The 27,347-nt window shown below is 46.2% G+C and overlaps 1 protein-coding gene across 3 annotated transcripts in view; it reads left to right on the top strand.

Annotated features, from left to right (window-relative positions):
- The window catches only part of HCN4 (hyperpolarization activated cyclic nucleotide gated potassium channel 4), a 106,508-nt gene that overhangs the window by 49,334 nt on the left and 29,827 nt on the right, over positions 1–27,347 (top strand). For all 3 annotated transcript variants that reach the window (XM_074838023.1, XM_074838022.1, XM_074838021.1), the window contains exons 3-4: positions 13,124–13,285; positions 21,775–21,993. In XM_074838023.1, coding sequence (XP_074694124.1) covers positions 13,124–13,285; positions 21,775–21,993 — 381 coding nt within the window. The remainder of the gene's footprint in view (positions 1–13,123; positions 13,286–21,774; positions 21,994–27,347) is intronic.

Genomic DNA, 27,347 nt, shown 5'->3' with positions numbered 1-27,347 from the left:
TTCCAGCACTGACAGACAGGGACCTAGTACTGAAGTATTGAATGGCTCTTCCTTTTCTGGGGAAAAGGTTAAAAACCTGCCTGGGGAAGGGTGTGGCCTTTTAAAAGCACTTACTAGTATCTTTTGCTTTTTCGACGGTTGGTTGATATAGGATTGCTGCAAAGGAAGGGTGTCAAAGTTTGAAGATTCGTTTCAAGGACAGAAAAGCCCTATACTGTGAATAAGAAGTGGGATTCTCCTTTACATTATCCGCTTGATGACATGCGTCCAGGCCTTAACCTCTGAGGCACAGCTGGAGACAGAGGGGACAGCAGCACTTTTTTATAACACCCTTGTATTTTGCTTGAACATACAACATCCCTGTCAAATGATTATTATTACTATTTCTATGTTTATTATAATATTATTACATTATACCCCTAAAAGAGCTGTGCAAATATTCTCCTTCTCCGGGGCTGCAGCTCTGGGGATTTTTGTCTTGATACCTGTCATCAGGCAGAATTTCCTGTTGGATTTCTAATTAAAATGGCAGCCTTTAGGGACTATGTTCCTGCCCAGCATATATTAATGGAGGTTTAAGAATATTTTAGGTAGAGTTTAAATACAGTTTTTAAACATCTTTGTTCTGACTTAGTTCATTTTTCTATAATCAGCCAAAGTATCTATATACAACCACAGCAGGAATTAATCTGTCATACTCTCATAAATATAATCTACACTGCCTGTTGGTTAAAAAACAGTTTTCCCTGTCCCAGATTCTTAAAGCAAATAAAAAATGCACCTAGCCACTTCCCCCCTTTCACTGTCCTCCTGGGATCAGTGCAGCCTGCGTGCATGTGAGGGTAATGGCTGTATATCCTCCAGCAGCTCCTCTTCCTCTAATTTCTCGGTGTCTCCTCTGTGAAGGTTATGGGAGGGTACAGGTTTTCTGAGGTATATTACTCAGGCAGTTATTTTCACTGCACCGTTCTTTTAAGAGATGTCTTCTCTAAGGTGCACATTGCAATACAGAAAAGGTTATATTGCTATTATTACTCCAAAAGAGTAGGAGGACGTTTCTCTCTATTACTTGTCTTGGGCCGGATGCGACATGTGTGACACACTGTATGCAAATAAATTTGCTTCACTCTGTGCAATGATATCTTCTGGTGCTTTGCCAGCAAACTGAGGTCCCCCAAAAGATGATTCAGATCCTTGTTGGAAATATTCAGACCAGTCTCTGTCAAAGCAATTTAGGAAAATATCCAACACTAACAAAACAATTTAGGTGTATGCTGCTAAGGGCCAAACAGCAGCCTACCCAGCAGCCTGGCACACCTCTCCTCTGAATTTGTCCAGGGCTGCAGTCAAAAATTTTTATCGCTGTGGTTATGAAGTGCCCCATTCATCTCATCTGCTGTTTCTGAAACACTGCTAGCAAATGAAAGAGTGCCCAAAGTGGATCAATGGAAATTTTGCAGGCAAATGCTCAGCCCATCTGGAAATCAGGCCATTGTGCTGAGCATCCTCAGTCTGTGAACTTCGGTCTCCGTTAAAGTACAGCGTCACCGAGTTTGCAGCCAGAGGAGCTATCATTATCTTTGCTCACACTCTCTGCCTCGTGGCACACGAAACCATTCAAGTCTCCAGGCCTGCCAGGCTGGTTCTTTTCATGGATGTTACAGTCACTGACGGCATAAAAAAAGTCAAGGGTGGAAGTTGTGCTTGGTTGCCGTGGTTGTAATCGAATTAAACTAGAGGATTGAGTTAGGTGGAAAGTACTCAGTCTCCCTGCAGAACGTGAACCATCCTGGCAGGCTGCACTGTGCTATAAGCAGCAATAGGTTATGCTTTTGTACGTAAATATAATCAAATGTAACACACTACCAGTCCCAGTGGGCAGATGCAGCATGTAGAAATTTACATTATTGCCCTGTTTAAAAACAGGAGGAAAAAATTTGCCATCACTTCAGCCAACAGAAAGCCTGATCCTTTAAACAAATGCTAGCTGCAGAGCCAAGAAGAGATCAGTGTGAAAATGTGTAGCTGCAGTTCGTTTGAAGAGCCCGTAGGACTCATTCTGGGTGCTGCCCTGATCTCTGTGTGCTGCTTCTCTAGGGTCCCCCGCATGGAGGTTTAGCTGTGGAGCCGTAGGCCAGATTTCTGTAGGGAAAGAGCCTATAAACTCTTCTGCTTCTAACTGCTCGAGCCCATCTGGGATGAGGTGGAGGCATCCACCTCATGGATGACCATCCACCTCATTGGAGGACAACTCACAAGTGTTGTCCTGTTTGTGCAGAGAGAAGTGTTTGGAAGACAAAGAGGCACATGTTCATTCCATTTTCGGTGTGCATTTTTTGGCTCAGCTTCTTTCAGTGTGCTCTTACAGACATCCGAATAGGGCTTGATAGTGGGTTAATATGCATGTGCTTTACTCTCTGGATTGAAATGCAAAATTCGTTAAAGAAATACTAATTGATCAAGAGTAAACTGCATGAATTCTGTACTTAAGCAAGTTTGCACTTAGTGGGCAGCACCTAATGAGTTTATATTATATCTCAGGTGGTAATCATATGAATCCATAAGTACGTTAAGTGACAATCTTGGTTTTTAAAAATCTGTTCTGAATTTTAAAATAAAAATTTCAACTGTGACTGCAAGAAATATGAAGACAAAGGTCACTGCTAATTTCTTTTGCCACACTTTTCTCTAGAATGTGAACTAGGGCTATTTTACAGGCAATCTGAATTTCAAGAAGACAATTTTCTATCTCATTTGAAGGGTCAGTTCTCTTGATCTGATTTTCTTTCTCCTGTGTTCTGGTTGTGTGTTTATGGATACAAAGACAGCTGGCAGTCCCTAGTTCTCTGGGTCAGGTATGTAAATGGAGATGGGGAGACACTGTGGCAGACCAGACGTTCATTTAGTCCACTCTCCTGCTCTTAATAGTGATGAAATGCTTCAGAGGGAGCATGTGATGAATTCCAAAACAACAGCTCTAAAATAATCTGCTCACAGGTAGTTTTATTCCTCAGGCTTTTTTTAAGCACTGAAAAGGAAGAATATAAACCAATTTTTAAAAGTTATTATTAGTCAGCCATTTATTTATTTAGGCATGTATTTAATATCCTGCCAAGTTCCTGGCCTGAAGGATTCCTGTGGCAATGCATTCTGCAAGCTAAACTGCACATTGTTTGGAAAAAAGAGCATTTCCTCTCATCAGCTGGTCCTTCACTTTGATAAAAAGTCCCCTTGTCTCTAGGTAAGAGAGGACAGTTAAGAGCACTAAGTCTATCCCATAATATATATGTCTTTCTGGGATACTTGTGTCTTACCTGACTGTCACCCTTTCCTCCCTGGATCAAACTGTCCCAGGAGGTGTTCTATAATTACTGTTTTTTAACTCCTACCTCTTAACCAGGGATCTTCAAACTATGGTAAAGAGATCACTTAGTGGAAGGCAAACAGCTTCAAAACAGTATGTGGCATGTCCCAGCTTGGGACCTGATGTTGCTGCTGGGAGGAAAGGAGATTGGGATCCCCTTCCCCAGGACACCTATTTATACAAGTTTTTAATTTCCTCGTTGAAAATAGATCCGTCCTCCAAGGGAAAGGGTGTCACTGACCTGGGTAATAGCATAACCTGATCAATATTGCCATTAGTATTTTGTCTCATTACTTGTCCCTGCTAACTGTTTTAATTGACTTTGTGCCTGGTAGCTCAGTGCATTTTTTGATCAGACCACAAATGAGGTCCTTCTGACATAGTTTGCAGCCTCGACTCACCTATATCATCTGAGTCATCCATCGATTACCTCATCTTGCTGCTCAGCTGCCTTTTCCAGTGATGAATACCTTCGCTGAGTGCCAGTCCAGCGCAGAGCCATGTGCACCAGCCTCTCAGACCATGTAGTGCTCCTCTTGATGCCACTTCCAGGCCTTGATGCCCCTGTTTCAAACCAGTGGTGTTTCTTGTCTCCTTCTCAGGTATTTATGCTTCCTTTCCCCTCAGCCTCCCAGATATTTCTTTCCCTAGGCATATCTATGTATAGCTACTGAGCTAGACAGACCTTTTGCCTGATGACTGTGGTCATTCTTAAACTTCCAAAAAAGCCTGTGACCTATTTCCAGAAGTGATTCATTGCTAGCCTCTCAGAAGAACTACAATTCCCAAAGATGTAGATAAGAGCCACGAGAGATTAAAAAAATGCCTAAGCGGGTAAGATATCTAATTCCCACCGAGAATGAGACACCTAACCTACTTACAGCTCTGGGGGCTTGATTTTTTTTTTTCTTTTTCCAAAGACGTTTAACTATATCGAGAGATACTGTTGAAAACTTGAGCTGTAGGCGTATGAGAACATAAGCCCCATTGAAAAGCAAAGGGGCACTTCCTCCAAAGTCACAGGGGTCCTTGAAAAAGCCCTGGCCCTAGTCTTTGCATTGCTGCTCTGGGACATGTTCCCTGGGAGGTGAAAATGCCATCATCCCTCCACACTGGAGGCACTGGCCAGCTCCTGTCCCTGCTAACTAGCACCCATGGGAGTCTTACAGCTCAGTTCAGTGGCAGCAGAAGCCAACCCTAAATGTTTTTTCATAGAGGTTTAAAGAAAACCATGAAGGAAAGACAGTCATTTGAGTTGTGCTAGAAAATATTTTTAAAAGCCTATGTCACGTTGCCGTGGTGACAAAAGTTCTTAAAATGATGAAGATTAAAGTCTAGGCTGGGAATGGTGGCATGGGGAGGGGAAGAGGGGCTGTTGTCACGACAACCTCAACTCAGAGTGCAAGAGGCAAAACACATAGTGGTGGCAGGATCTTTGGGGTTTATATATATGTGTCTATAAACATCTGCCATTTATGCCAGCTTTCTCAGTGCTAATTAGTCCTGATATTTCACCTTTCTCTGCTGTAAATATTTTCCAGTAGACACTAGTCTCTGAGGGACAAGGCAAGAAAACGTTTCTTTTTTTTCTTTCATTTTTGCATGGGCTTTCTGCTGTTCTCTCTCTGTGGCCCCTCGGCTCCTACCTGGAGAAGAACTTCCATTAGCCAGAAGCAAGCTGCCTGGGAAAAGTTAAATCATCTCGGGAGGAGGTAGAAGCTTGCAGGCTTGCATTATGTTCTTAGAGAGCTTTAACAGCACCAGGCTGCTGCGAGATCACTTCTCCCTGCCCTGCATGCACATACAGACTCTGGCTTTCCTTGGCACAGAAGTGGCTGTTTCTGAATGTGAAGGGTACCTCCTTTGGCTCTAGTTAGTAGCCACAATACATGGGCAGTGGTTAGAGCAGGAGATCGAAGCTGGCATCCCTAGATTTGGCTCAAAACTTTGCTCTCAGCTTCCTCTGCAACCTCTGGCAAGTGACTTTTCCCTTTTATGTGCCTCATTTTGCCCATCTAGAATAACGGAGATCACACATTCACTGGAGATACTGAAGCATACCAGATTGTCAGCCAAGCCCCTTGAGAACCTTCAGATGAAAACTGCCACAGCAGCACAAAGGATTATTATATTTTAAGTGTAAAATCTACTTGGATATCTCTCTGAACACCTGGCACTCAGTGCACTCCCTCAAACTCGCTGTTCCAGGCAGCCCTGAGACAAGCACACTCCACAATATGTTCCCCCGTGAGCGTTAAACCTAATGAATCACGGCCCTGATTTTCCTCTCGCACTGACTCAAGGCAGCATCAGCAACTCCGCTGACATTGATTATGTCGTTTGGTGCAAAGCAAGCATAAAAAGAGAATCAACCCCAAACTCTTGCCTTCATCTAAAACTTAATCTCCTGGTTATAGTTTTCCTTGCTGGCACAGCAAAAAGCAGGCAAAACCAAATCCCACACCGTCTCAAACTGTCGAGCGCATCCCTGAATCTGCACACTGCTTGCAGATGTATCTGTGCACCACAGATGATTTTCCGTCTCCAGTCCATCTGCTCTGTGCTGGCTGGTGCTTTCAGCGTTGTCCCAATACAATCTGGATCCCAGAGCTCCCTCCCTCCCATACCATTGCTCCATTCTGCCAAACACACTGTGATTAGCACAGCCCAAAGCTGTCTGACCCAGAGCCGATTCTTCATGAGGGACTCCTGCTTCCCAGTACACTGTGAAGTTGTACATAAGCCCAACTGTGTTCCTTTACACAATTTTTCTTCCTTAACTAAGCCCCTTTGCAGCAGGCCAGCCTGAGCAACAGTTGCCTCAGAAATTTGGAGCTTATATCTTTGTATATTTTAGTAGCAAGAACAGCATTTTGTCCATTCTTCCAGAAGAACCAAATGTGTGGCCTCGTGAGTTATTCGAGACAGCAAACCTTTTGGAGTAAAATTAATTTATGTTTTGGCACAGCTTAAATGTGACATCATTGGAAGAATAAATAGAAAGTTGGGCAGGGTGAGGAAGGAGCAAGTAAAGTGGTTGATGATACATTTCCCTTAGCAGCATCAGGAGAGGGAAAAAAGCAGCTGAGCTCTTTCAAGTTGCTTTGCTGAAACATTGTGTTTCCCAGTGATGTGGGTTTACTCAACAGGCTGAATTTCTTAGGGAGCTGCCCTTTCTCTCTCTACTCAGATTTTTTGTGCGTCCTCACAGTGTCTGAGTTGCTCTGGAGTTTTGGCTCTGTGTGCGCCTTGTGTATGCTCATGGCTTCCATGCTTCGGTTCTCTAATGTGCATAATGCTCTATGTGACTGGAGAGGATTTTGCCTCCTGGGGGAAGCCCATCCTTCCAGTTCTGCGTGTTGTTTGTCTCTCCCCTGGCTTCAGCCTCCTGGGATGGATCTACAAATCAAGGCTCCCAAGCCCTTCCCCTCTTACATGGCTTGTGTCAGTCAGGACTCTTGCTGAGTGTGGAGAAGGTGACATTTTGCCCCTTGCCACAAGAATTGGCACTGGTTTGTGGTAGTGATCCCTAAATGAGCAAAACCATTGTTTTTTCAATGAGCTGCCTTTAGTTTGCACATTGGCCAGAATGAGTAAGACCTTAAACTGTTGTCCAGTCAGTTTTTGTAACTAAACAGGATGAGGCCCAGTGAGTGATTAGATACAGAGCCACTGTAGCTGACGATGCAGGGACTTAGTACAGCCACCCTACAGTAATCTGTCTTACAGTATTTTAGGCTCAGAAAAGCTCTTCACAGCAACCACCTATCCCCAGTATATCGAGAGATAAACAGGTTTGAAAAGTCAGCTAATGCCTCTATGAAGAAAATGTATCTTTGCTTCTCTTATCTGTAAAAGCCAAGTAAAGAAAGGAAGAGTGAAAGACATGTCAACTTTCTTCCCCATACTCCACAAATACTCTTCATAAATGTAAGTAAACACGTATTTCCTCACAGCAGAACAACTTTAACTCTAACCCTAGAGCACTCAGAATGACATATGATACTCTTTTGATTCCCTTTTGAGATTTTTATTTTCTTTTAAGGTCTTTGATTTTTTTAAGCCATAAATTAAGAGTAAATTCTTTGCTTTCTGTTAAGCTGGGGCAGTGTCACAGCTACTTCATTATCCACAGGGGATTTATCACAGTTGCATATTAACCATAGCGTGGATACAGACACCAGCACCAGCTCCAGACCAGCAGGCTTTCTTAGTTTGGATGCAGTGCTACAGAAATACTGCTATGTTCCTAGTAGAGGTAGTGAAGGGCAACAAGCAGTTTCACTGCTTTCCTGTGGTGCAGAGTCTGTTCATAAACCCTGTGGATGGAAGTCAGTTCTGTGTAGAGCCAGCGTTCAGCTGGGCGAGTGTGGATGCTGTTAGCTCTCTCCAGCAGGGTGTTTAGCTCCAGCTCAGCCGTTATGGCTCCGAACAGAAGCATTGGTATGCCTCTGTGTTGTGGTCCCCAGACCCTCTGGAAAACCTGTTTGTTCCAGGCATAGCACCTCCGGTACTTCCAGAGCCAGCAGGGATGTGCAAACCACACCCCAGCCTGCAGAGCTTGGCATGCTGGGGGGTGAGCACAGAGACAGAGGCTTTGCTGGAGCTGGCCTGGGCCTGGCAGAGCTTGGCACACTGGGGAGCTGAGCACAGAGACAGAGGCTTTGCTGGAGCTGGCCTGGGCCTGGCAGGGCCGGTTCAGATTGTGCTGGACCAAGCTGCCACACTGCACAGCGCTCCTGCAGTGTCCTCGCTGTGGGCACGCAGTCTCAGACAGTCCAGCCTCCACGGCCCTAGACAGACAGACGCACTATTGCAACATCGCTCTCATGGATCTGAGAAGTTCTGGTGACCCGTTGGTTTGGACAGCCATACCAAGCTGTGTGCCAACACAAAACAACATGTCTAATTAAACATACAACTTTGATTTCAGTCAAAGCCCTTGTTTCACTGCCAGAGCCAGGCCCCCACTTCTCCAGGGTGTCCTTGATTTTTTCCAGCTCAAGTGATCAGGTTAGAGGAATCCTGCTGCAGTGCAGAGCCAATTGAGGAGTACTGTACAGAGTTATTTGGGGCTGACAAGATTTCAGATTCATACTGATAGAATCCTGATAGCTTGTTCTGTATAAGTGGGATTTCCAAGATGGAGCTCTTATATAACTTATATATAAAGATGACTCTGTTGAGGAAAGTTTTGGTCTTCCCACTTTCCCAAGCAGTCCTTTCAGAAAGCATTGCAAGGTATCCTTTGGCTAGGACAGAGCCGACTTTGTAACAGGGATTCTGAAGCCACAACTTGTTTTGGACAATCAAGAAACAGGGATGTTAGCTCTATCAGAGAATACCCTTGGAAAGAGGTGCTTCTAAGTGTGAATCTGTGCTGTGTCCTTCTCCTCACTCCCTTTTTCCAAATCACAGGCAGCAGAAAGCCAGAAAGCACAAGCAGTTTCAGGGGCAAAAGGAGGTGTGATGCTCTGGGACCCAGCCTGGGTTGTGTTACAGCAGGACAAGAAAGCCCTGAGTGTTAATGATGAAAACCAAAGAAGTTCCAATTACCACTCACGTTCCTCTGCTTGTGGACCAGCTATTCTAGAATGTTTCTTCCCCACCTCTCCCTGGCGAGCTATAGACTGCTTTAGGGCACTGCAGCACTGGTTTAGGCACTCTCTAGCACGCCAGTGGAGTTAGTATTCCCTGCAACACGGGCACCTATTTACAGTAGGAGTATCTTCGCAGTGAAAGGTGTTCGTTCACACCCCTTCAGTTATTCCTGTGTGCCGCACAGTGCGTGTTTCTTACTTTTCTCTTGCATGTGAATGCAAATGTATTCAAAGGAGTGGGCATGAGCTGCTAACTCCTGAGACTGACATTTGAAATGGGATTTGTCTCACCTGCAGTTCAGACATTTACAGTCGGAGTTCATTATCTAGGCTTATTTTATGGGCAGCAGAGGGAGAGAGGAATTCCTGACGCAGTGCATCTCCGCTCAGGTAAACAAGTGCCACAAACCAGATGTGTCACCCTCTGGGTGTGTGCTTCCATCCAGTGACTCTAATGAGATAGTCTGAATCTCAAGGCCCAAAAGTAGGTGAGCTGAATCCACCCTTGCAGAAAGCAGATATTGTCTCTACCTGTGTGGGAAGTTTGTGTCAGCTCAGTTGTGATCCTTCCCTCTAGTCAGTGCTGGGCTTTAGAGGGCAATCCTGAATGGCCACTGAGCTCCTGGCCTCTCTGAGCTCTGCACTGAGAACATCCGTGCACTACAAGGGCAGAGGCACCCCAGTGTTAATACAGAGACAGGACTCTCCTCCCCTTTGTGCTTCAACACTGGGTCCCACGCTTACGGGTGGGTTACATGATGAGCGGTGTCCAGCGGTGAAGGAGGACCTGTGAGCCAAGATGTACACACGCTCTGCACAGAGCTGCCATTTCTTGGCCATCAGCAAATGTGTGAGTTATTAGTGCATGAGAGGAGGCAGCGGGGCCTAATGGCAGAAGCAAACACACTCATTTATTCCTGTTTTTCAGAGGTGCACCAAAGAATAAAGGCTTTCTGCCCTAGCCTGACTAGAAGAGATCCCAATCATCACGTAAGAAACTCCATATCCATTTACCTTTCCCTTAAACCATCCATTCCCTCAGGCTCTTCACTCTCTGCTTTTAATATATTAAAGGAAGAAAGGCACTTCCTAAATCTGACAGGGTTCCTTCCTGTCCCTGGCTGGAGTTCCCTGGGTTACAGGATTGCTGGAGCTCTTTGAAAAACACACATAGGTGAGAGAGGAAAATTCATTAGCACCGTAAAACCCTGGTGATACAAAAGATTCATTCAGAGATCCTTCTGCAAACTGCTGCTCTGGCTTCATTAAAAGCATAGCCTGTGGCTGTCACTCAAATAGACCGGATTCGCTTTGGGTTATCTAAATGAGAATGATCATTTCTGCAATGGAAAAAAAAAAAAAAGGTGAAACCAGTAGGAATTATTCTTTATGAATTATGTGCTCAGCTTTCATACTGACCTATTGAGTCAGCATTGAGAGTTGGATTTCCTAGAACAGCCTTTCATGGTGGATTTTGGATATTTTCTTCTTTTCAGCCCAGAAATATCACTAGAATGGCCTTTCTCACACTAAGTGACACTGTGGACTCCAGCTGCATCATGGATGCAGCGGAAATAATGGAATTTAGAAGCAGTTATCCAAATCGTTCATCCTTCTGGTTTCCAGCATTCTTCTGTGGCTCCCTCCCAGTCTGGATTCAGCATGTCGGCATCTCTCAACGCGTATGACCTCGTGGCATCGTGATTAAATGGGGAAGTGTTAATATCTGGTGTGGAAACAGGCATTCAAATTGAATGTCTGTCAGAGCAGCAAGGAGTTATATGGACTTAGCCATACAGTCACATAGCATGCCTATGGCCTGTCCCCTGCTCCAGATACTTCCCTGACAGGCATCTCCCTCGGTAACCACCTGCCCCTCCAGAGGTGATGCCCAGGCGGCCGAGTCACCCGCTGCATGCCTGTCTTCTGACACCGAGACTCCGTGGAGCCCTGGCAGTGCTCTGGGGGTGTTCAGCACTCAGGAAGCTCTAGGTGTGCCTCTCCCTGCAGTTTCAGTTACTGCACTATCAAACCGAAAATTACTGTGCTATCTTATATAAGCCCATAGCAGGGTCTCTGTGCCTTTTGTCCCACTGCCTGGTGACCTGTAAGAAAGTTGTGTTTACAGGTTTATTTTACATCTGAAGAACTGACAGTTAATCCTGCTGCATCCCTAAGGAAATGGTGAGCTTGGATATGTGTCACTGTGTGCGCTGCGTGGCTCACTTGGAGGTCAGTTTTACAACAGCACTGGGAGTCACAGTGTAACGAGAGGTACGGTGGCAGCTCAGAAAACAAGGTGTGACCACACAGGGCTGGAGCAGCAGCACAGGGCTGAGGTACGAGAGCAGAGCTGCACAGGGGGACTTGGATGGTGACACAGCAGAGTGGAGGGGCTATGGCAGGGCTGTTGGGGACTCCAGGACTGAGAGACCAGGAGGGGCTACAGGGTGGGATAAACAAGCTCTGTGGGAAGCTTCAAGCTGATGTAGCTGGATTAGGACAGGGCTGATTGAAATGCACCCTGGAAGGGTGGTACCATCCTAGAGGTCAGGGTGGAAATGCAGGAATAGAGCTGGGACACGCTGCCTCATCTGATTCACAGTAGTCTTCTTTGCTCCTCACATTCCTCTATTTTTTGTTCCCTTCCATTAAATCCAACTAGGACATTGTGTCACCACATTGCAAGCTGGGCTGCAAAACAGCCAGGCTGTATGTGCCTTCAAACCGTGGGGAGGCCTCCTGAGAAGGCCCAGCTATGGCAGCTGACAGCAGGGAGTCCCCCCGCTTCATTCACACACGGCTGTCCAAATATTTCACTCATCCTCCACCAGAAACAGCAAGACTGTGTGTGGGGAGCAGTGATTAACGTTTCTCCAGATGAAACTCTAGGGCAGGATACGTTGGCAGAGCTGGGGTATGGCTGTCAGGCCTCCACCCATCCCGGCTCTGTCACAGATTGCCGTGGTGACACAGCGGCACGTGGGAGAGGATGCCAGATGTGTTCAGTGTCTCAGTTTTCAGGGTGATGCAGTAGGCTTTTTGAGGTGGAAGCCAGCACACTGTGAGGACTAACGGTCCTTACTGGATCCAAACCACTGCCCAGTGACAGTTTGAAGGTCTCCTCTCTTCATGAGCTGTGTTAATGGCAAACGAGGCCAGAAGGTGGGCTCTGTGCTGAGCCACACAGGGCCAGCCAACGCTCTCCAGAGCCCATCTCTCCTCACTGTGGCATGTTGTAATGTAGGGAAAACCAAACCTGGGTGGATATGTAGCTCAGGATAGCCTTTGCTGGCATGCCCTGTGTGTCTAACTGTCATCACAAAGCTGGGCATAAAAGAGCTAAGCGCCCCCATGCCTCCACAACACACCACCCACCTGTAGAAAAAAAAATAGTGTCCATCAAGTAATTCTTGACTGCATATGCAGCTTTAATAATATTTCTCAGTGTGTCCTGCTCATGACTAGTACTATGGACAACATGACCACAGACTGACTCCCTTTGCGTTCAAGAACTAACTGCAGAGGTGTGGCTGCTGTTGCTTGCTTTCAGGTTTCTGAGCTTCCTTGCTATGAACTGCTATACATATTTCCCTTTTCCTTGCCCTCCTTCACGTAAGACTGGAAGTGAATACAAGAAATGCAAGAAAATAGTTGAATCACATCCTCTTCTAGAAGTCTCTGCTGAGTTTGAGGCCATTCTTTCTTTTATTTGCTACTTGCAGAGGCTGCATCCGACATCCAGGACAAAGACAGCTTCCACCATGGGTCAGTGTGTAGCATATATTCAGCAAGAGAGAAATCAAAGAAGGGCATTGCAGTTAAAAAGATGTAATCATAGAGTTTATTTCTGATGAGTGACTGATGTTCCAGAAATATTTGCAACCAACTTATTTTATAAAATGAGTTATGGAGCTTTTAATGTAAATTAGAAGGCAAAATCAAAGGGCAAGAGGGGTGAATGGTTATGATTTTGTATTTTGGTTTTTAATCTGTTTTTCAGCTGGTTCTGCTTGCATACTGTGACTGACCTGAGCTGAGCTGATGCAGCCTTTTCTGTTACTTTAGAAAGGTTCTTGACCCTGATACTGCATCTAATTATGTTGGGTTGGCTGTCTGGGGAGCTCTCATCTAATCTGCTCCCTGTTGGCCCCTGCAGATCTTCCACATGACCTACGATCTGGCCAGTGCTGTGGTGCGGATTGTGAACCTGATTGGGATGATGCTGCTGCTGTGTCACTGGGATGGCTGCCTCCAGTTCCTTGTGCCTATGCTGCAGGACTTCCCTGACGATTGTTGGGTGTCCCTCAACCGCATGGTGGTAAGTGCCTGCCCTGCTTGCTCCCTCATGGCCCTAAACCTAGGCCCTTGGTCACGGCGTCACCATTGATTGCAGCATCGCCCTCCCAGCACTAACATGGCATCCCCCAGCTTCCCATTTCCCCCCAGCTCCTTTTAGGGCCTTCCTCCACTATCCAGCAGGCATTTGTAAAGCCCCGGCGCTGTGGGCGTGGAGACTTCTTGGAGACAATCTCTGCAACAAGACAAGTCTCAGGGCTGCAGAGCAGGAACCAGCCCCAGCAGAGCCTGCTGCGGGCTGCCTGCAGCAGAAGGCAGGGGCCAGGCTCCCCCTCCTGGCAGGAGACAGCAAAGAGCAGGAATGGAAACGGTTTTCTGCTGAGGTCTGAGCATACTGAGCCAAAGGCAGGAGGCAGAGAGGTCTTAGAGCCATAGCTGGGTCTGATCCATAATTCCCATTACTGGTCCCAAGGAAACTGTTAAGCCTTCTGCTCCATATCCACCTGAAGCGTCAGTGTGATCACCCACCCTTCTCCCTGGGGAGCTGCACAATATCCCATTAGAGTGGGCTGAAACAGACTCTGCCAAGGCACAGTTTGTCGTGGGATCAGTAGCCAGACTTCCCAATAATGGCCCAAGCTGTGCTGCTTACTCTGCTGAGGGAGATTTATGCCATATGGTAAATGCATGGGTAGTTCGTGGTACCTTTCAACCATTTCACAGAGAATTCAGGATCTTTTATTCAAAGGGACAATGTCCAGTTGATTAAGCAGCAAAAACTGACAAAGCTTAAAAAATTGCCTCTTATTGCAGCTCTTAACCTCCAGATTCCTCCAGCCAATTTCTTCTTGAAAAAAAAAAATAATCAGGCACTCGGGCAGAACAGAACAAATGTAAAATGTATAAAAGAACTGCCAACTTCCCATGCCTCCCACGTGCAGAGCTGTGGGCACATGCTGCCCATGCCTGAGAAGAGTGAGCATCCATGAAAAAGTCGTCTGTTTGGTGTTTATTTATTCATTTCTTCCCTCTGCAATAATCATTCACTTCCTGCTGTTGAAGGGTGCCAGACTGACAGTTCTGGAGACTAGAACCCTATATTTATCTACAGCAGAAGAACAACCCATGCAGCAGCTGCCTTATCTTCCACTGTGCTGCCTTTTCATTATTTATATGGCAAGAACAATGAAAGATCAGAGCCCCGTTGTGCTTGTGCTATTCAGGTTCAACAGGGCATACAGCTCCTCATCCTGGAGAGCTCAGAGGTGCAGACAGAAATCATCCCCATCGGATGAAGTGACTTGGTCACGGTGCCCTTGCAGGACAGCTTCAGAGCAGCAGATTTGAACCATGTTTCCTTTATCCTAACATTTGGGTGGAGCTGCTGTCTGATGGCAACAAGTTCTGTTTGCTTTTCCCATCCAGCCCTGGGGGAAGAGGTAAAATCTAGGGTTGCAGAGTTGCAAGTGTGATGAGAGCTGCAACACAAGCTGAAAAGTGACCTGAAGAGTCGAAACAACCAGGTCAACTGCTAACTGGTGCATGGAAAACCTTCACAGAAGGCAGTAACTAGCAGTGGCAGACACACATGGTGAGAGGAAGAATAATCCAGTGGCTAGAGCACTGACTGAAAGTGAGACACCTGGGTTCAGTTCCTAACCCTGTTCTGTGTGATCCCAGGCAGTCAGGTGGGAGGCTCAGAGAGTTCTGTCTCCCCAGATGCTTCTGAGGATAAGTAAATACTGTAATGGTGGGTATCTATCTAAACAGTCCGAGAGACCTGGGGTTGTACTGAGCAGGTTGCACAAATGCATGGCACAGACTAATGCAAATTGAGTCTTGGACACTTTTCACTCAGAAAACCACTCGTGTAACCCAGTGGAACGAAGAGCTGCAAACATAAAGAGGGAAACAAAGCTGAATTTATATAGTCTAGAAAAAAAGTTACCAGGGCCAGACTATGATTAGAGCCTATAAATGACCATCAAGGTAACTGTGCAGTGAAGGGATAGGATCTTGAAAGGTGGCAGGAGACAGGACAGAAGAAGAAAAAATTTAGCCTAGGCACCTTTTTTAGGAGCAGGACTGAGGAGAGGGGGTAAGGATGCGTCCCACAGGCAGAAGGGCTCAGCGGAGTCTCCAGGAGGGGCGGGGTAGAAAGTTTCTATCCAGAGCAGAGCTTTACCAGGCAAGGACTCATGCTGCAGTACTTGTCTTCCCAGCCTTGAGAGTCTCTGAAGCTGGGAATTAAACTTTCCTTGCATGATTTTTTCTCGTTCTCCTCTGCAGTTAAATCACCTTCACTTTTTCCACGTAATAAAAGTGAAAAAAAAAACATTATCTCAGTGACTGTCTCAGAAATGGAGCCTCAGGAAACTGGGATGAAGAACTAGAGAGATGGTTATATGCCCCACCTACAGTTCAGGTGAATTCCGCTCTAGAAGCTGTACAGGAATATGCCAGCGCCAAAATAGCTTCATTTTAGAACATTTAACAAAGAGAATAACTAGTTCTTCTGGAACCAGACAGTTTCTTCTCACAGTAAGATTCTGTCCTCTGATCTCCTGACATTTCCAGATGTGTCACTGGGACCAGTGATGGATGTGGATGTCATGATTAGTGCAACAATTTACGTATAGTCTATAGTGGAGTAACAGGAGAGGCCACTGAGTCAGGAAACAAGAAACCAGTGGTCTGGGCTTTCTCAGACTTTGGTGCCAAGATCATGATGGCAGTTTCCAGAATGGCTCTGTTCGAAAGCTTTGATGGATGGGGTTCAGAGGTGGAAGGCCAGGATGGCATCTGTCTGTGACAGAGAGTTGGTAAGTTGGATTTGGGAACATTCTATACTGACCTGGTCACAGCTTTGAGGAGAAAAATATACTTGGTGCACGACCACCCTGATTGAACACAGGAGCCAAAAAGCTGGGATGGAACCACTGTAGGAAAAAAAGGAATCTTCTGAAGCTGCTACAGCCAAGGGGAGCTGAAAGTGAGGTGCCAGATGCTTTGGAGGCTTTCTCCTTGAGTATGCTGGTGCTGCTCTTCCACTGCTCTGGAGTTTCCCACGTAGCCACTTGGCAGTCCATAAAACCAGCTCTGATTCCAACGCAACAGGGAAAGAAGATTCATCACGTCCCATCTGCTTCCTAAAGGTTTGATCCTCTTCCAGGGGATCTGTGAAGGGTCTGGTGTTGCCAAAATCATATCAGGGGCTTGTTAAATCCCTGGGTCCAGTTCATCTTAGTGTTTTCTACGTGCACCATGTTTCATCTTCAGCAATTGTAGAAGGAATGTCTCTGTATGACTTCTTTCCAAACTGGCTCTGAAATAGCAGGGAAGGATGTTTTCAGTATTAATTGCTCAGCTCCAATCTCAGGGGCTTCAGCATTAGCTTCCCTACAGGGCGTTTTATTAAAAAGAGAAATGCTAGTGAGTCAGCTGCAGAGTGGCATGTGTGCGGGCAGCAGCATCTCCCCAAGACCCTTACCTGGCAGCTCGTCATCAGAGAAATTTGAGCTCTGCTGAGAACGGAAAGCTGCTGGAAACACATGGCTCACTCCCTTGGGTATTGTGCTGAACTGATAAACCCTGCAGGGAAGGCAAATATCCCCATGTCAAATGCAGCAACCTTGCATGGGAAATACTAATTGCCTTCCCTTCTACCAAAAGGAGAGTAGCTTTCCTTTTGAGCTTAAACCCCCCCTTCCCCGCCCCCCAACACGTTCTTGTAGTGTTGCTGATAGAAAGGAGGAGGAAAAATGGATGCAGCATGTGTTGTGGAAGACAGAGCAATCCTGCATAGATCTCCTGTGTGATTCCTAACTCCCCCAAGCCTCTGGTGCAGCAGATCCCTCCTACCCTCAGCAGGCGTATGACGCTGTGTAGATTATCATGTTTTATAAAATGTCAGGGAGCCGCAAGAGTAGGGCTGCTCCATGATGAGATATGAGCCAGGAGCCAGGGGTGACCCCCGCACAGGCAGTGCCCTCGCCAACCAGGGCACAGCCCTACCAGTCTGAAACAGGGTGGGCAGAGCAGAAGTGGTGGTAACAGAGTCCACTGACCATTCCAGTGAAGGCAGGGCGACAGTCATGTCCAAGGTCCACCCAGGGACCCTGGTTGGGAGCAGCAGAAGATGGGGTCAGAGGCATGGCTGGACACAAGACTAAAGTGTATGTTCAGGGCCCAGTGCTGAGTGCCCAGGCCTGCACTGAAATGGAGCTCCAGGTATGGATGGGTGTCCCAGGCATGGCTGAGTGTGACAATCAAGACTGGTGCAATCAGAGTTCTGAGAAAATCTCTTCTGTTAGGTGAAGGTCTCCTTGGAAATAAGCCAAGAACAGGCAGGTTCTGTCTGATGAGAAGTTTGACCTATCATCTCCGTTTCTCATCCCACTATTCCCTTCCTTTAAACTGGATCTGAAGGTTTCTTGTCGCGGCCCAGCAGTTACAGTGTTGTCCAGGGGAGGGCAGTGATGTTCAGAGGCCTTAATTTGCAGCTTTTCGTAAGTGGTGTGCAGTAGCAAACCCTGAATAACAACTCTGTGGCCAGATAAGATCACTGCTGAGACAAATGTGGGAGTTCACAAGCTTGAAATACGCCCTTTCACTACAAACAGCTCCTTAATACTGTGAAATGTTAGCGAGGTAAATCAGCCATAACATTGTGCCCATGGACTATGCCCCTACCACAAGAATTTGCCAGGACTTCTCTGTGTCTTTACTTCTCTCTCTAGTCTTCTCCAGTTGAGGGTTCAACCAGGTACCCTCACATGTACGTCAGACCCAGAACATTCTATAAGACACCATACTGTTTCTTTAGGTGCTTCTGTAAACTACTGCAGAACCCAACACTGCTTTTGAAGAGCTCCAGGAACGTGTCCAAGTATTCAAGGGTGGATCTGAGCAGAGGCATTGCAGTCCAGACACTAATCCCAGAGAAACTCTTATAGTACTGCCAGTGTGGATGTTAAAAACAAGCTAGTCTGAGAAACCGCTTCAAAGTAATTTTAACTCCCTTTTGCAAATGCTCGTAGTGCCTGGCATGCGTCTGAGATAACATCCCTCTTGACTATGTTCAAGCACAGATCTGTAGCTCCATTTTAGCTTGCTTTGAGATGTGGTTAATGAGGAGTCATTTTCTTTCTGCAGTTTAAGGCCTCATTTACCTACCCTAATGGGCCATTTTACCCACTCCAGTATATTTGAAGGAGTACAACCCTCCCACTGTGGGGACTGGCATAGAGGAATATTGAGCATAGGGGTACGACTGTTATGGAAACAAGCTGTATCAGTATAAGGCACCGTGATGCTAGTAAACTTGTCCCACAGTACATTTGGAACCACTCCTACTAGTCTGGCTTAAAGTACATCATTCTTGACCTGCCTGCTTATTCTGTGGAAAACAAGAGTGTAGAACAGGCCTAAAATTAAAGAAATACTGAGACCTGTAAGCAAAGAGTCATCACACAGATTGTGCCATGAGGATCCAGAGCTGTAGGTGCTCTGGTTGTGTCCTAAAGGTAATCGCTTTGAAAGGTTTCCCCTTCATGGAAGTTCCTCTCTTTCAGCAGTCCTTGATCTCTTCTCCCAGCAGACCACATTGCTCAGGATTGTTTTTTAAACACACCGTGTTTTCCTCCAGCTCTAGCCCCTCAGTCTGTCATTGCTCAGCGACCTCAGTCTGGCACAAAGCAGGCTGTCCTCACAGGGAGCCGTGCTGCTGATGGGAATTGGGGTTGTGACTTCTAAGTGTAGAGTTCCCAGGGAGCCAGAAGTGTTTCTGCAGGCTATAGGGGCTCAGTGGTGTTGGATGTTGTAGTTTTGGTTGACTAATTCCTACAAAACACTGGCAAGCTTCCTCGTAAACAGCACTCCTGAGCAGCAAGTTGCTGGAAGAATGACTTTTAAAACTTGAACCTGCCAGATACCCAGATGTTCCTCTTAGGCTCTGATCATTCGTGGCCATTAAAGACCCTGGCAGCCAGTTTCCTGATATATCAGATTCCAGCTCAGCTATTCATATTCTATCTCACCAGATTCCCTTTGGAATTTCAGCTCAGCATTTCTTTTCTCCCTGCTCTCAAATTTTGTTGTGAGGACGTGGTGCTCTGTTAAACTACTGCCACACTGAACTCAGAAGGCAGCAGCATGTCTGCGGTGTCCAGTGAGAAATGCCTGCATGGGAAAGGAATTCATTTAGCCAGGAAGGGATGGGACAGGACACCCGCACTACTACCTCTGCCCCAGTAAAGCTGTGAATGTGCTGCCCACCTTTACAGGTGATGCACCATTTTAAGCAAAGGTTGGTCAAGTGTGACTGCTCCTGCCTGTTGTCTCAGGATGACGACTTCCCTCCTGAAGCATGGACAACAAATGGGTTAAAGTGGTAGAGTTTACAGCATTTGCTGTTCTGTAAGTGCAGGGCCATGGCTTTATGGCTGGTACTACAGGGCTGAGGGAAAGGAACTGGGGCTCCTGGAATTGTTAACAGTGAAAATACAGGGAGGCCTGTGTAAGGTGTGTGAGATGTTTGATGCCTTCACAGATCAGAAGTGGGTCTGCAAAATGACACAAAACCTGGCTGGTGGAAAAATGGCCCCCCCCTACTTCTTTGGCCAGGACTCTAGGAGCCACAGCATAGACATGGGTGAAGCAAAGGAGCAAGCAGATTTGGTGCTTACACCTCAGGCAGCCCCCGTGGTCAGATCCTTCCTGCTGCCCTGCACAGGCAGCAGAGTGCAAATGCTCTTTGCCTTCCTCTGTAGCTGGCTCCCCTTTGGGCTGTGGCTCCTCACACACTGGCAAGCCAGCTGCATAGCCAGGAACAGAGACACCAATGGCCACATTGTCCCTTGTCTCTCTCTGCTGACTCCAGGGTAGTTTTTTCCAGTGCAGGAGGTGAAGAGGTTCCTGCTTTGTTAGGGAGGTGAGCCCAGACAGGCTGGCGTCAGCAGGGAGCAGTCTCTTCTGGGCCTGTGAATGTGCTGCTTCTTCTGTGTCCGCTTTGCTGTCACTTCTGTTGCTATGCCCTTCTTGTTGCAGTGTGAATCAGGCCTGTCTTGCGTAATGTAACTGAATATGGCCAGGGTAACACTATCGCCTGTCTTTGTCCATGTGCTTATCTCCTAACCAAGCATTAACATTCTCCAGAGGGTCCAGCTCTTTGCCACAGCTCACAAACAGCAACAGTACGCTTTGCTTCTGTTTACTACTTGTAAGCTTACTGAAAAATTTCCATCAACATTAGTGACACTCAGCTGTTTGCAGAGAGGTCGTCAGCCATCCACCTGATTGTGATTAGATACCTCCAAGGAGGTGTCCAGTAAACTCCAGGCCTCCCAGCATTACTGGTCACTGGTGCTGAGGCTGCCACATCTCTCTGAATGGAGTTTGCAGAAGTATTGCTTGTCTGTTTGACAAGCCACAAACCAGGCCTTCTGTACAATGACCTTCTAAGTTGCCATGGTATATATATCAGCACAGCTATATCCATAATGTTAACACCTTCGTAGGAACAGAAAGAAGACTGATGAATGTACAGATTATGTGCTGCAATGAATGTCACTGTAGCAGAGGTATTTTTTCACATACCTTGTAATAGCAATGTGTGATGACAGTGCATTTACTTTACAAGGTTTTGTGGCAAGGACTTGCTAGCAAATAATACCCACAGGACAGTGAATGTACCTTGAGCTGTTCCATGAACTCAAGCTAATCAGAATAATCATGAAACTTATGTTGGTTTTTCTCCCTATCCCATGATGTAATTGCTGAGGTTCTTCTTGTGTTAGTTGCAGTGGGAGAGCACAGGGTGTTCGAAAGAAGCCATTGACTTCAGCTGGCTTCTCATGGTGGTATATTGCATCTCTCAAATGAGACCATTTGTAGTTTCTCAGCTCACTGAAAAAAGCCCTGTTCTACACTGAGAAGAACTTGCTGTCTGGACATTATCATCTTAATTTTCTGCCCTTCCCATCTCTTCAAGTAATGACCAGAGATCCTGACCATTTCCTAAATTGCTGGGGAGTGATTTTTCCCACTCTTAAGATCTTGCTGCTGGCAACCTTGCTCAGGCTCTCTTTTAGCAGTTCTCTGTTAAAGTCCTTTTCCCAGTGGATTAATTATTTGCTTCAGTTCCTTCTACCACATGTGGGTCATTTTGAAAATAGCGCAATGCATCATCGCAGTTTATCCCAGGTTACCAGTGTGTCTGGCTGTCTGGCTTCCTTTCTGGAAAGTTTTGCTGGAAGGAGTACATGGAATCTGTAAAAACCCTGGCCAAAGTCAGTTAATGTCAGATGACTAAATTTGGGCTTTTTTTTTTTTTTCTAAAACTGAGTGTGCCTAGCAGTGCCAAGCCATCAATGAATTGCTTGTTTAACATATAGAGGTGCTTTAAAAATGGACTTTTGGGTCTAATGTTAGGTATCCTTTTCAGAAATGTGTTCATCTCAGAGAATGTCTTGTCCCACTGCTAAAGCTTTGTCTGTCTATCTGTCTCTTTAGAATGACTCCTGGGGGAAGCAGTATTCCTATGCGCTGTTCAAGGCAATGAGCCACATGCTCTGCATTGGGTACGGGCAGCAGGCGCCCGTTGGCATGTCAGATGTGTGGCTCACTATGCTGAGCATGATTGTCGGTGCCACCTGCTATGCCATGTTCATCGGCCATGCCACAGCCCTAATCCAGTCTCTGGACTCCTCGCGGCGTCAGTACCAGGAGAAGGTAAGGACTGGGCTTTGCAACCCTTATGTGACCCAGGGGTGGTTTACGCACTGTCTGGAGGAAGCCAGGGCTGTCAGTGACCCATGTGAGAGGCCAAAGGTGCGGTGTCTTTGTCACCATGGCAGTTGGTTGGTAATTCATACCCATCCGTTCACTCAAACAGACCCTCAGGAGGAAATAGATGCAAGATCAGATGAATAATAGCAGGGCAGGTGGGTGATTCTTGTTGTCTCTGACTGTCTTTTTAGATCAACATTATCAATGTCACTGGTATCTAAAATTGTAAGTCACTTTTTCCTTTCCAAGATCTTGTTTCAAATCCCAAGTGAATGTTCCAGAATGTGCAGCTTTTGTTTAGCAAGTACTTTCTTTAAAAGTATCCAGATTATTCACTTCAGTGCTCATGAGTGAAACTACGTAACAAACCCCAAAGCACGGATCAAAGCTCAGGAGCTCCAAACAGGTTCCCCAGGTAGCTATTGAATTAATTGCACAGTTGTTGAATTGCATAATGTAGGGCACGGACAGAAATGTCACAACTGATCAGGTTACCACTGCAGCGGCAGTAACTGCTGCTGGTGGGTTTAAGATGATGCTGTGAATTTGTAAGATGGTAAGGGGCAAACAGGGACAGTCATCGTGATTCAGCTGATGAGGGATAACTCATGGAATTGTATCAGTTCCTTCCCTCTTTCCATGCCTTCAGTATATTGCTATCTGTACAATCACATTTTGTTATCTAAAGCAAAGGGGCTGCTGGTACAGTGATACTTTTCCCTCTAGGACACAGACAGGCAAAACTTCTGCCTTCAACTTCTGGTTGAGCCAGTAGGCCTGCACCTCCACAAAACAAGAGAGCTGCTTGAAGAGTGACTGTGTACAACTAAGAGCAAGGGCCTGGGTGGCTCGGAGGGGAGTAAGGGGCGTCACCACAAAGACAGTAGGTTACTTTCACGCATCAACAAAAGCAACTGCCCTCAATTAGTAGGGCTGAGTCTGCCAGAGGCAAGGAGGTGTTATGGTCAGAGTCTTATGGATATATTTGATCTAAAGATTAAGAAAAGGAAGAATTAGTTGCTAGCCCTATTCTGACCCTGCCAGGTGCAGTTAGATTAGGTGAAAGGGTAGGTGTTATTCAAGTGGGTAAACTATGGCTAGCATGCACAGCCTAGGTGAGTTTTAAGTTCAAGGAGGAGGTGGGAGAAAGGATTTGTTAGATGGCCTAGGAACAGGTTTGAGGCACAGGGATTACAATGCTGGGCCACAGAAAGAGAGTAGAGGAGAGAGTGAAAGCAAATAAAACCAGAGGCTGAATCATGCTTTGAGGATAGGGAAGATCTCAAACCACAGCTAGAGCCAAAAGAGGGAAAAGGCCCAGGAGAAGTGTGGAGGACTGGGATGCAACTAGAACACCGGGCTTTGTATAGAGTTTTAGCACTGTGTTACAGATTGGATGGACTAATTGTAATTGAGAGTAAGGCATGCCAAAGAGAAGGACACTGCAGCACTAGGAATGCAAGCTGATCAAATCTGTGTATGCAGAGTATTTATTTAAATGTGTTTGAAGTAGCACAGAAGTCAAGGACTGATCTGAAAATCCAACCACCTGGTCATCCTAGCCACAGCCAAGTTTACACCTGCAGGACTGGGCATTACAATTTTTTTCTCAAGCCAGGTCTGAAGACAAGGACAGAACTTGACCCTGGAAGTTGGATTCCAGTTAGTGCTCAGGGAAATCAGTCACCAGTAAGCCAGCAGGGACTGTGGTGGGGGTGGCAGAAGAAGCGTGAAACATTAAAGCCTTATTAGAATGTGCAGATGTGAATGAGAGGGTTAACAGATCCAGGAGAAACACTTGGTGATGAAGCAGTGGGTAGAGGATTTAACAAAGGGTGTATTTCATGTGTAGCGGTTATAACAGGTTCATTTCCCAAGATATTCTCCTAGGATTAAACCCTCGGGGATTGAGTACGTTCATTTTCCTCTTGCAAATGCAACAAATGATGGCCTAAAACCAAATATGTATTTACTTTCTGCATTCCTTAGCACTTGAATAGCCATGATTAAAATAAGGCTGCTTCATGATTTGCAGCCCTGCAACTCAATTTAGTTCAGTCCTCATGGGACAATGTGCCTGTTGAAGCATATTATAAGCAAAGAATCTCAACAAGTTTGGAGGTCGATTGGTAGAAGCAGGCAGCAGTTTAGAGACCTCTGCTGAATACACCTTTGGGCTGCAAACAGGGCTCTGCCTCTCACCTCAGCAGAGGCTCAGGCTACAGAGGCTTTAGCAGCTCTTCTGAGAGTACCCAAAGAAGGGGGAGACAGTGGGGAGGGAGAGGAATAGCAGAAATAACAGTAAGAGGACAGAAGGTTATAGCTGGTAACTGTACTGACAGGCTTTGCTTTGTGTAACCTTCAGCACAAGGTTCAGGAGCGAGTTTGTGGTGAAGTTTCAGATTGTCTAGATCTCTGCCAAACCAGCTTGTTCTTCCCTTGTACAAACAGGGCTTTTGAGTAGAGGAATGAAAGCCAAGATGTACTCTCTGCTGGCTTCAGTAGCAGGCTTGTCTCACTCTGGGTTGGATTCATTGAACATTTGGACATTCACTCCCTGGCCCGTCTAAATCTCCTCCCATAGCATCTGACTTCATTCTATGTTGGTTCTGCAAGGCAGGGAAGCTGTATAGGACTGATGGGGTGGGAAGAAGCATGGAGAATTTGGAGAGGGAAGTTGCACCCTCCAAGACGGTGTAGTGCTGAGGTTTCTGAGTAAAAGTGGAGAGTCCCATGTGGCACAGAGCACTCACACCAGCTCAGGCACTGGAAGTGGCACAGCCATCATGTAAATGGCTCTGTGCCTCCCTCAAAAAGCTCTGAATCAGAATAGTTCTTTAGATCTGGCACTCTGAAGTGACTTTTATTTCCAGTCCCAGAGACAAAGTTAGAAGGGACCTGTCTGTCCCATCTTGCATTGTAGAGTGTGTTATGCCCTAAATTACTTGCCCGTGGAAGGATCAGGAGCTGACCCTGAAGCTTCACTTCAGTCTGCTATCCAACTCCAAAATATCTTTTCACCCAAGATTGGTGTCTATTTCCTACATGTGAGAGAATATTACTACAAGTCCATCCTGAAGGATTCTCATGGGAAAAGTTTCCCAAAGTCACGTTGTGCAGTTACATATTATAACTGAATTGATCTGACAGCTTTGGCCAGAGAGGGGAAGTCTCACATACCCATTCTCACCCAGTGCTCCCTGCCACTATTCTCAGCTGCACCATTTCACTCTTGTGCACCACCTTTTGTACTTCTCAGACCTCTGCTGAGCTGATTTCTTTCTTCCGGGTTAGTTTTCTGCCGGATTAGTGGGTTGAATTAGCCTGCTGTAGAGCCTGTGAGTGCCAGAGCTGGTGCAGGGTACTGGTAGTGATGCTCCATAAGCAAGAGCAGAGGCGCAAGGTGCTTCTCATCTATTTGTGGATCAGCTCAAGCATTAACATGCAAGTTCATCACTGACTGTGAAATTACCCCACAACCTGCAGTAACTGTGGCTCACAAGAGAGGAGGAGTGATTCCTGCCCAGGAGATGAATAAACTAGGCCAATATGCAAGTTATTTTCATGCTTTTTGCAGGTTCCCCTATTAATTTCTTTCTCTAATCCTAAAGCTCAGCTGGATTAATATTTATGTCAAGTCACCACACACACACCCCCCCACAGAGTCATCCTCCCCAGCAGTCTTGTAACCTTGAGGCTCGTGGGAGCGGTGATTATGCTGCTTACTGCAGCCATGCTCCTTGGAACAAAGCAGAGAGAGACTCTGGGCTTCACTCTCCCATCCCAGCAGGATGCAAGCAGTGATGGGCATCCTGCAGAGAGGCTCAGCTCTCCCATGTTATCTTCTCAGGTACATACGGAAGGATGACTGATGAGAGGTAGGAATTGCTGCTGTCAGCATTGCACAGCCCAGCAAAGCTGTAATCTCTCCTTTCAGAGCCTCATCTCTCCTCAAGATCTGTCTGCTACACTGGCATTCTCTCAAGCTCTCTGCTCTCCACATTCATTCCCCTGCTCCTCCTTCTCCCTGAACAGTCTATCCAGTGCCTCTTGTTCTTAAAATATATATTGAAACTGGGTAGACACTTGCATATTCACTTGTCCTTATTCTGAAGAAGCACCCTTTGCAGCACAGTTGCAAGGGGGCAAGCAGGTAACACTAAAGATAGAATCACTTTATAAATCCTACAGAAGCACTAATGATGACATCACTGCTCAGTTCCTGAAACAGCCCTGCTTAACCATCAGCACAATCCCTCTTGCCACACTTTTACCCCATGGACTGGCTATCCAAGCAAAAAAACACTTTACTGTCCAACTACCAGCATTTCAGCTCTTCTGTCATCAGCCTGAATTCAACAAAGAGTAATTGGGGAAAATTTAGTAATTGTAAAGGCTGAATCATAACAAGTGGAACGTGCCATCTCTGTTGGAGGACAAAGCAGATGTTAGACCAATATTCGTTAGAGGGGAAATGAGACACTGCCATTGTGCCTGCCTACTACAATGAGAGCTGAGAGTCTGTCTTCTGGGCTTAGTCAGTCCTTGCTTTTTCTTCGAGACCAGCAGTAAAGAGTCTTATTAAGCAACAGGTTTAAGGAGGGATTTGGGTTTTTTTATGGTATGTAATTAAAAACTGTGGAAATCACAGCTACAGGGTGCTACAGAGGTCCAAAGTTTGATTAGCCTCAGAATATTTAGACAAATTCACATAAGGAAAATCTTTCGAGTGTTACTGAATGCTAAGATGCAGATACAACCCCTGGCAGTGAGTATCCCTAATCTGCTTTTGTCAGAAAAGCTAGGAGGCTATAGCCAGGAGTTGCTGTGTTCCTCTTTTATTCTTTCTCCTCTTCCTCAAAGCACCTGCAAATGAGACACACCACCAGGTGAGCGGGGCCCTCAGCCTGACCCTCATGGCTACTCCTGTGGTTTTAGGCCGTTTCACTACACAGTTCAGTGTTCTGAACTGCCTCCAAATGAACGCGTGCAGGGAATTTGGTGCAGAGATCCTAGCTGGGGTCCTGGATACAGTATAATCACATTAGCCTGGCAACATGCCCTTGCTGATTAGCACCACTCTACCCCTCCTTTAAGCAGAGCTAATTAACCCAAGCACAGCACTGTTCTGAAGCTGTATTAATTCTTGTGGCTCTAGGGTTGGCTTAGCCAGTGCTACCTTGGGGACAACACAGCACAGATACATTAAGATAACTAGTGTCAGCTACTCTGTTAGCATGGAGTTAGCCAAAGACTGCTATTATTCCCACACCTGCTTTGCCACAGAACTGTCAGAT

Source organism: Strix aluco, chromosome 12 (assembly GCF_031877795.1).
Source record: "Strix aluco isolate bStrAlu1 chromosome 12, bStrAlu1.hap1, whole genome shotgun sequence".
In the NCBI taxonomy this organism is placed as follows: Eukaryota; Metazoa; Chordata; class Aves; order Strigiformes; family Strigidae; genus Strix; species Strix aluco.
Note: the sequence above shows the minus strand (reverse complement) of the source record. Positions and strands in the feature narration are given on the sequence as shown.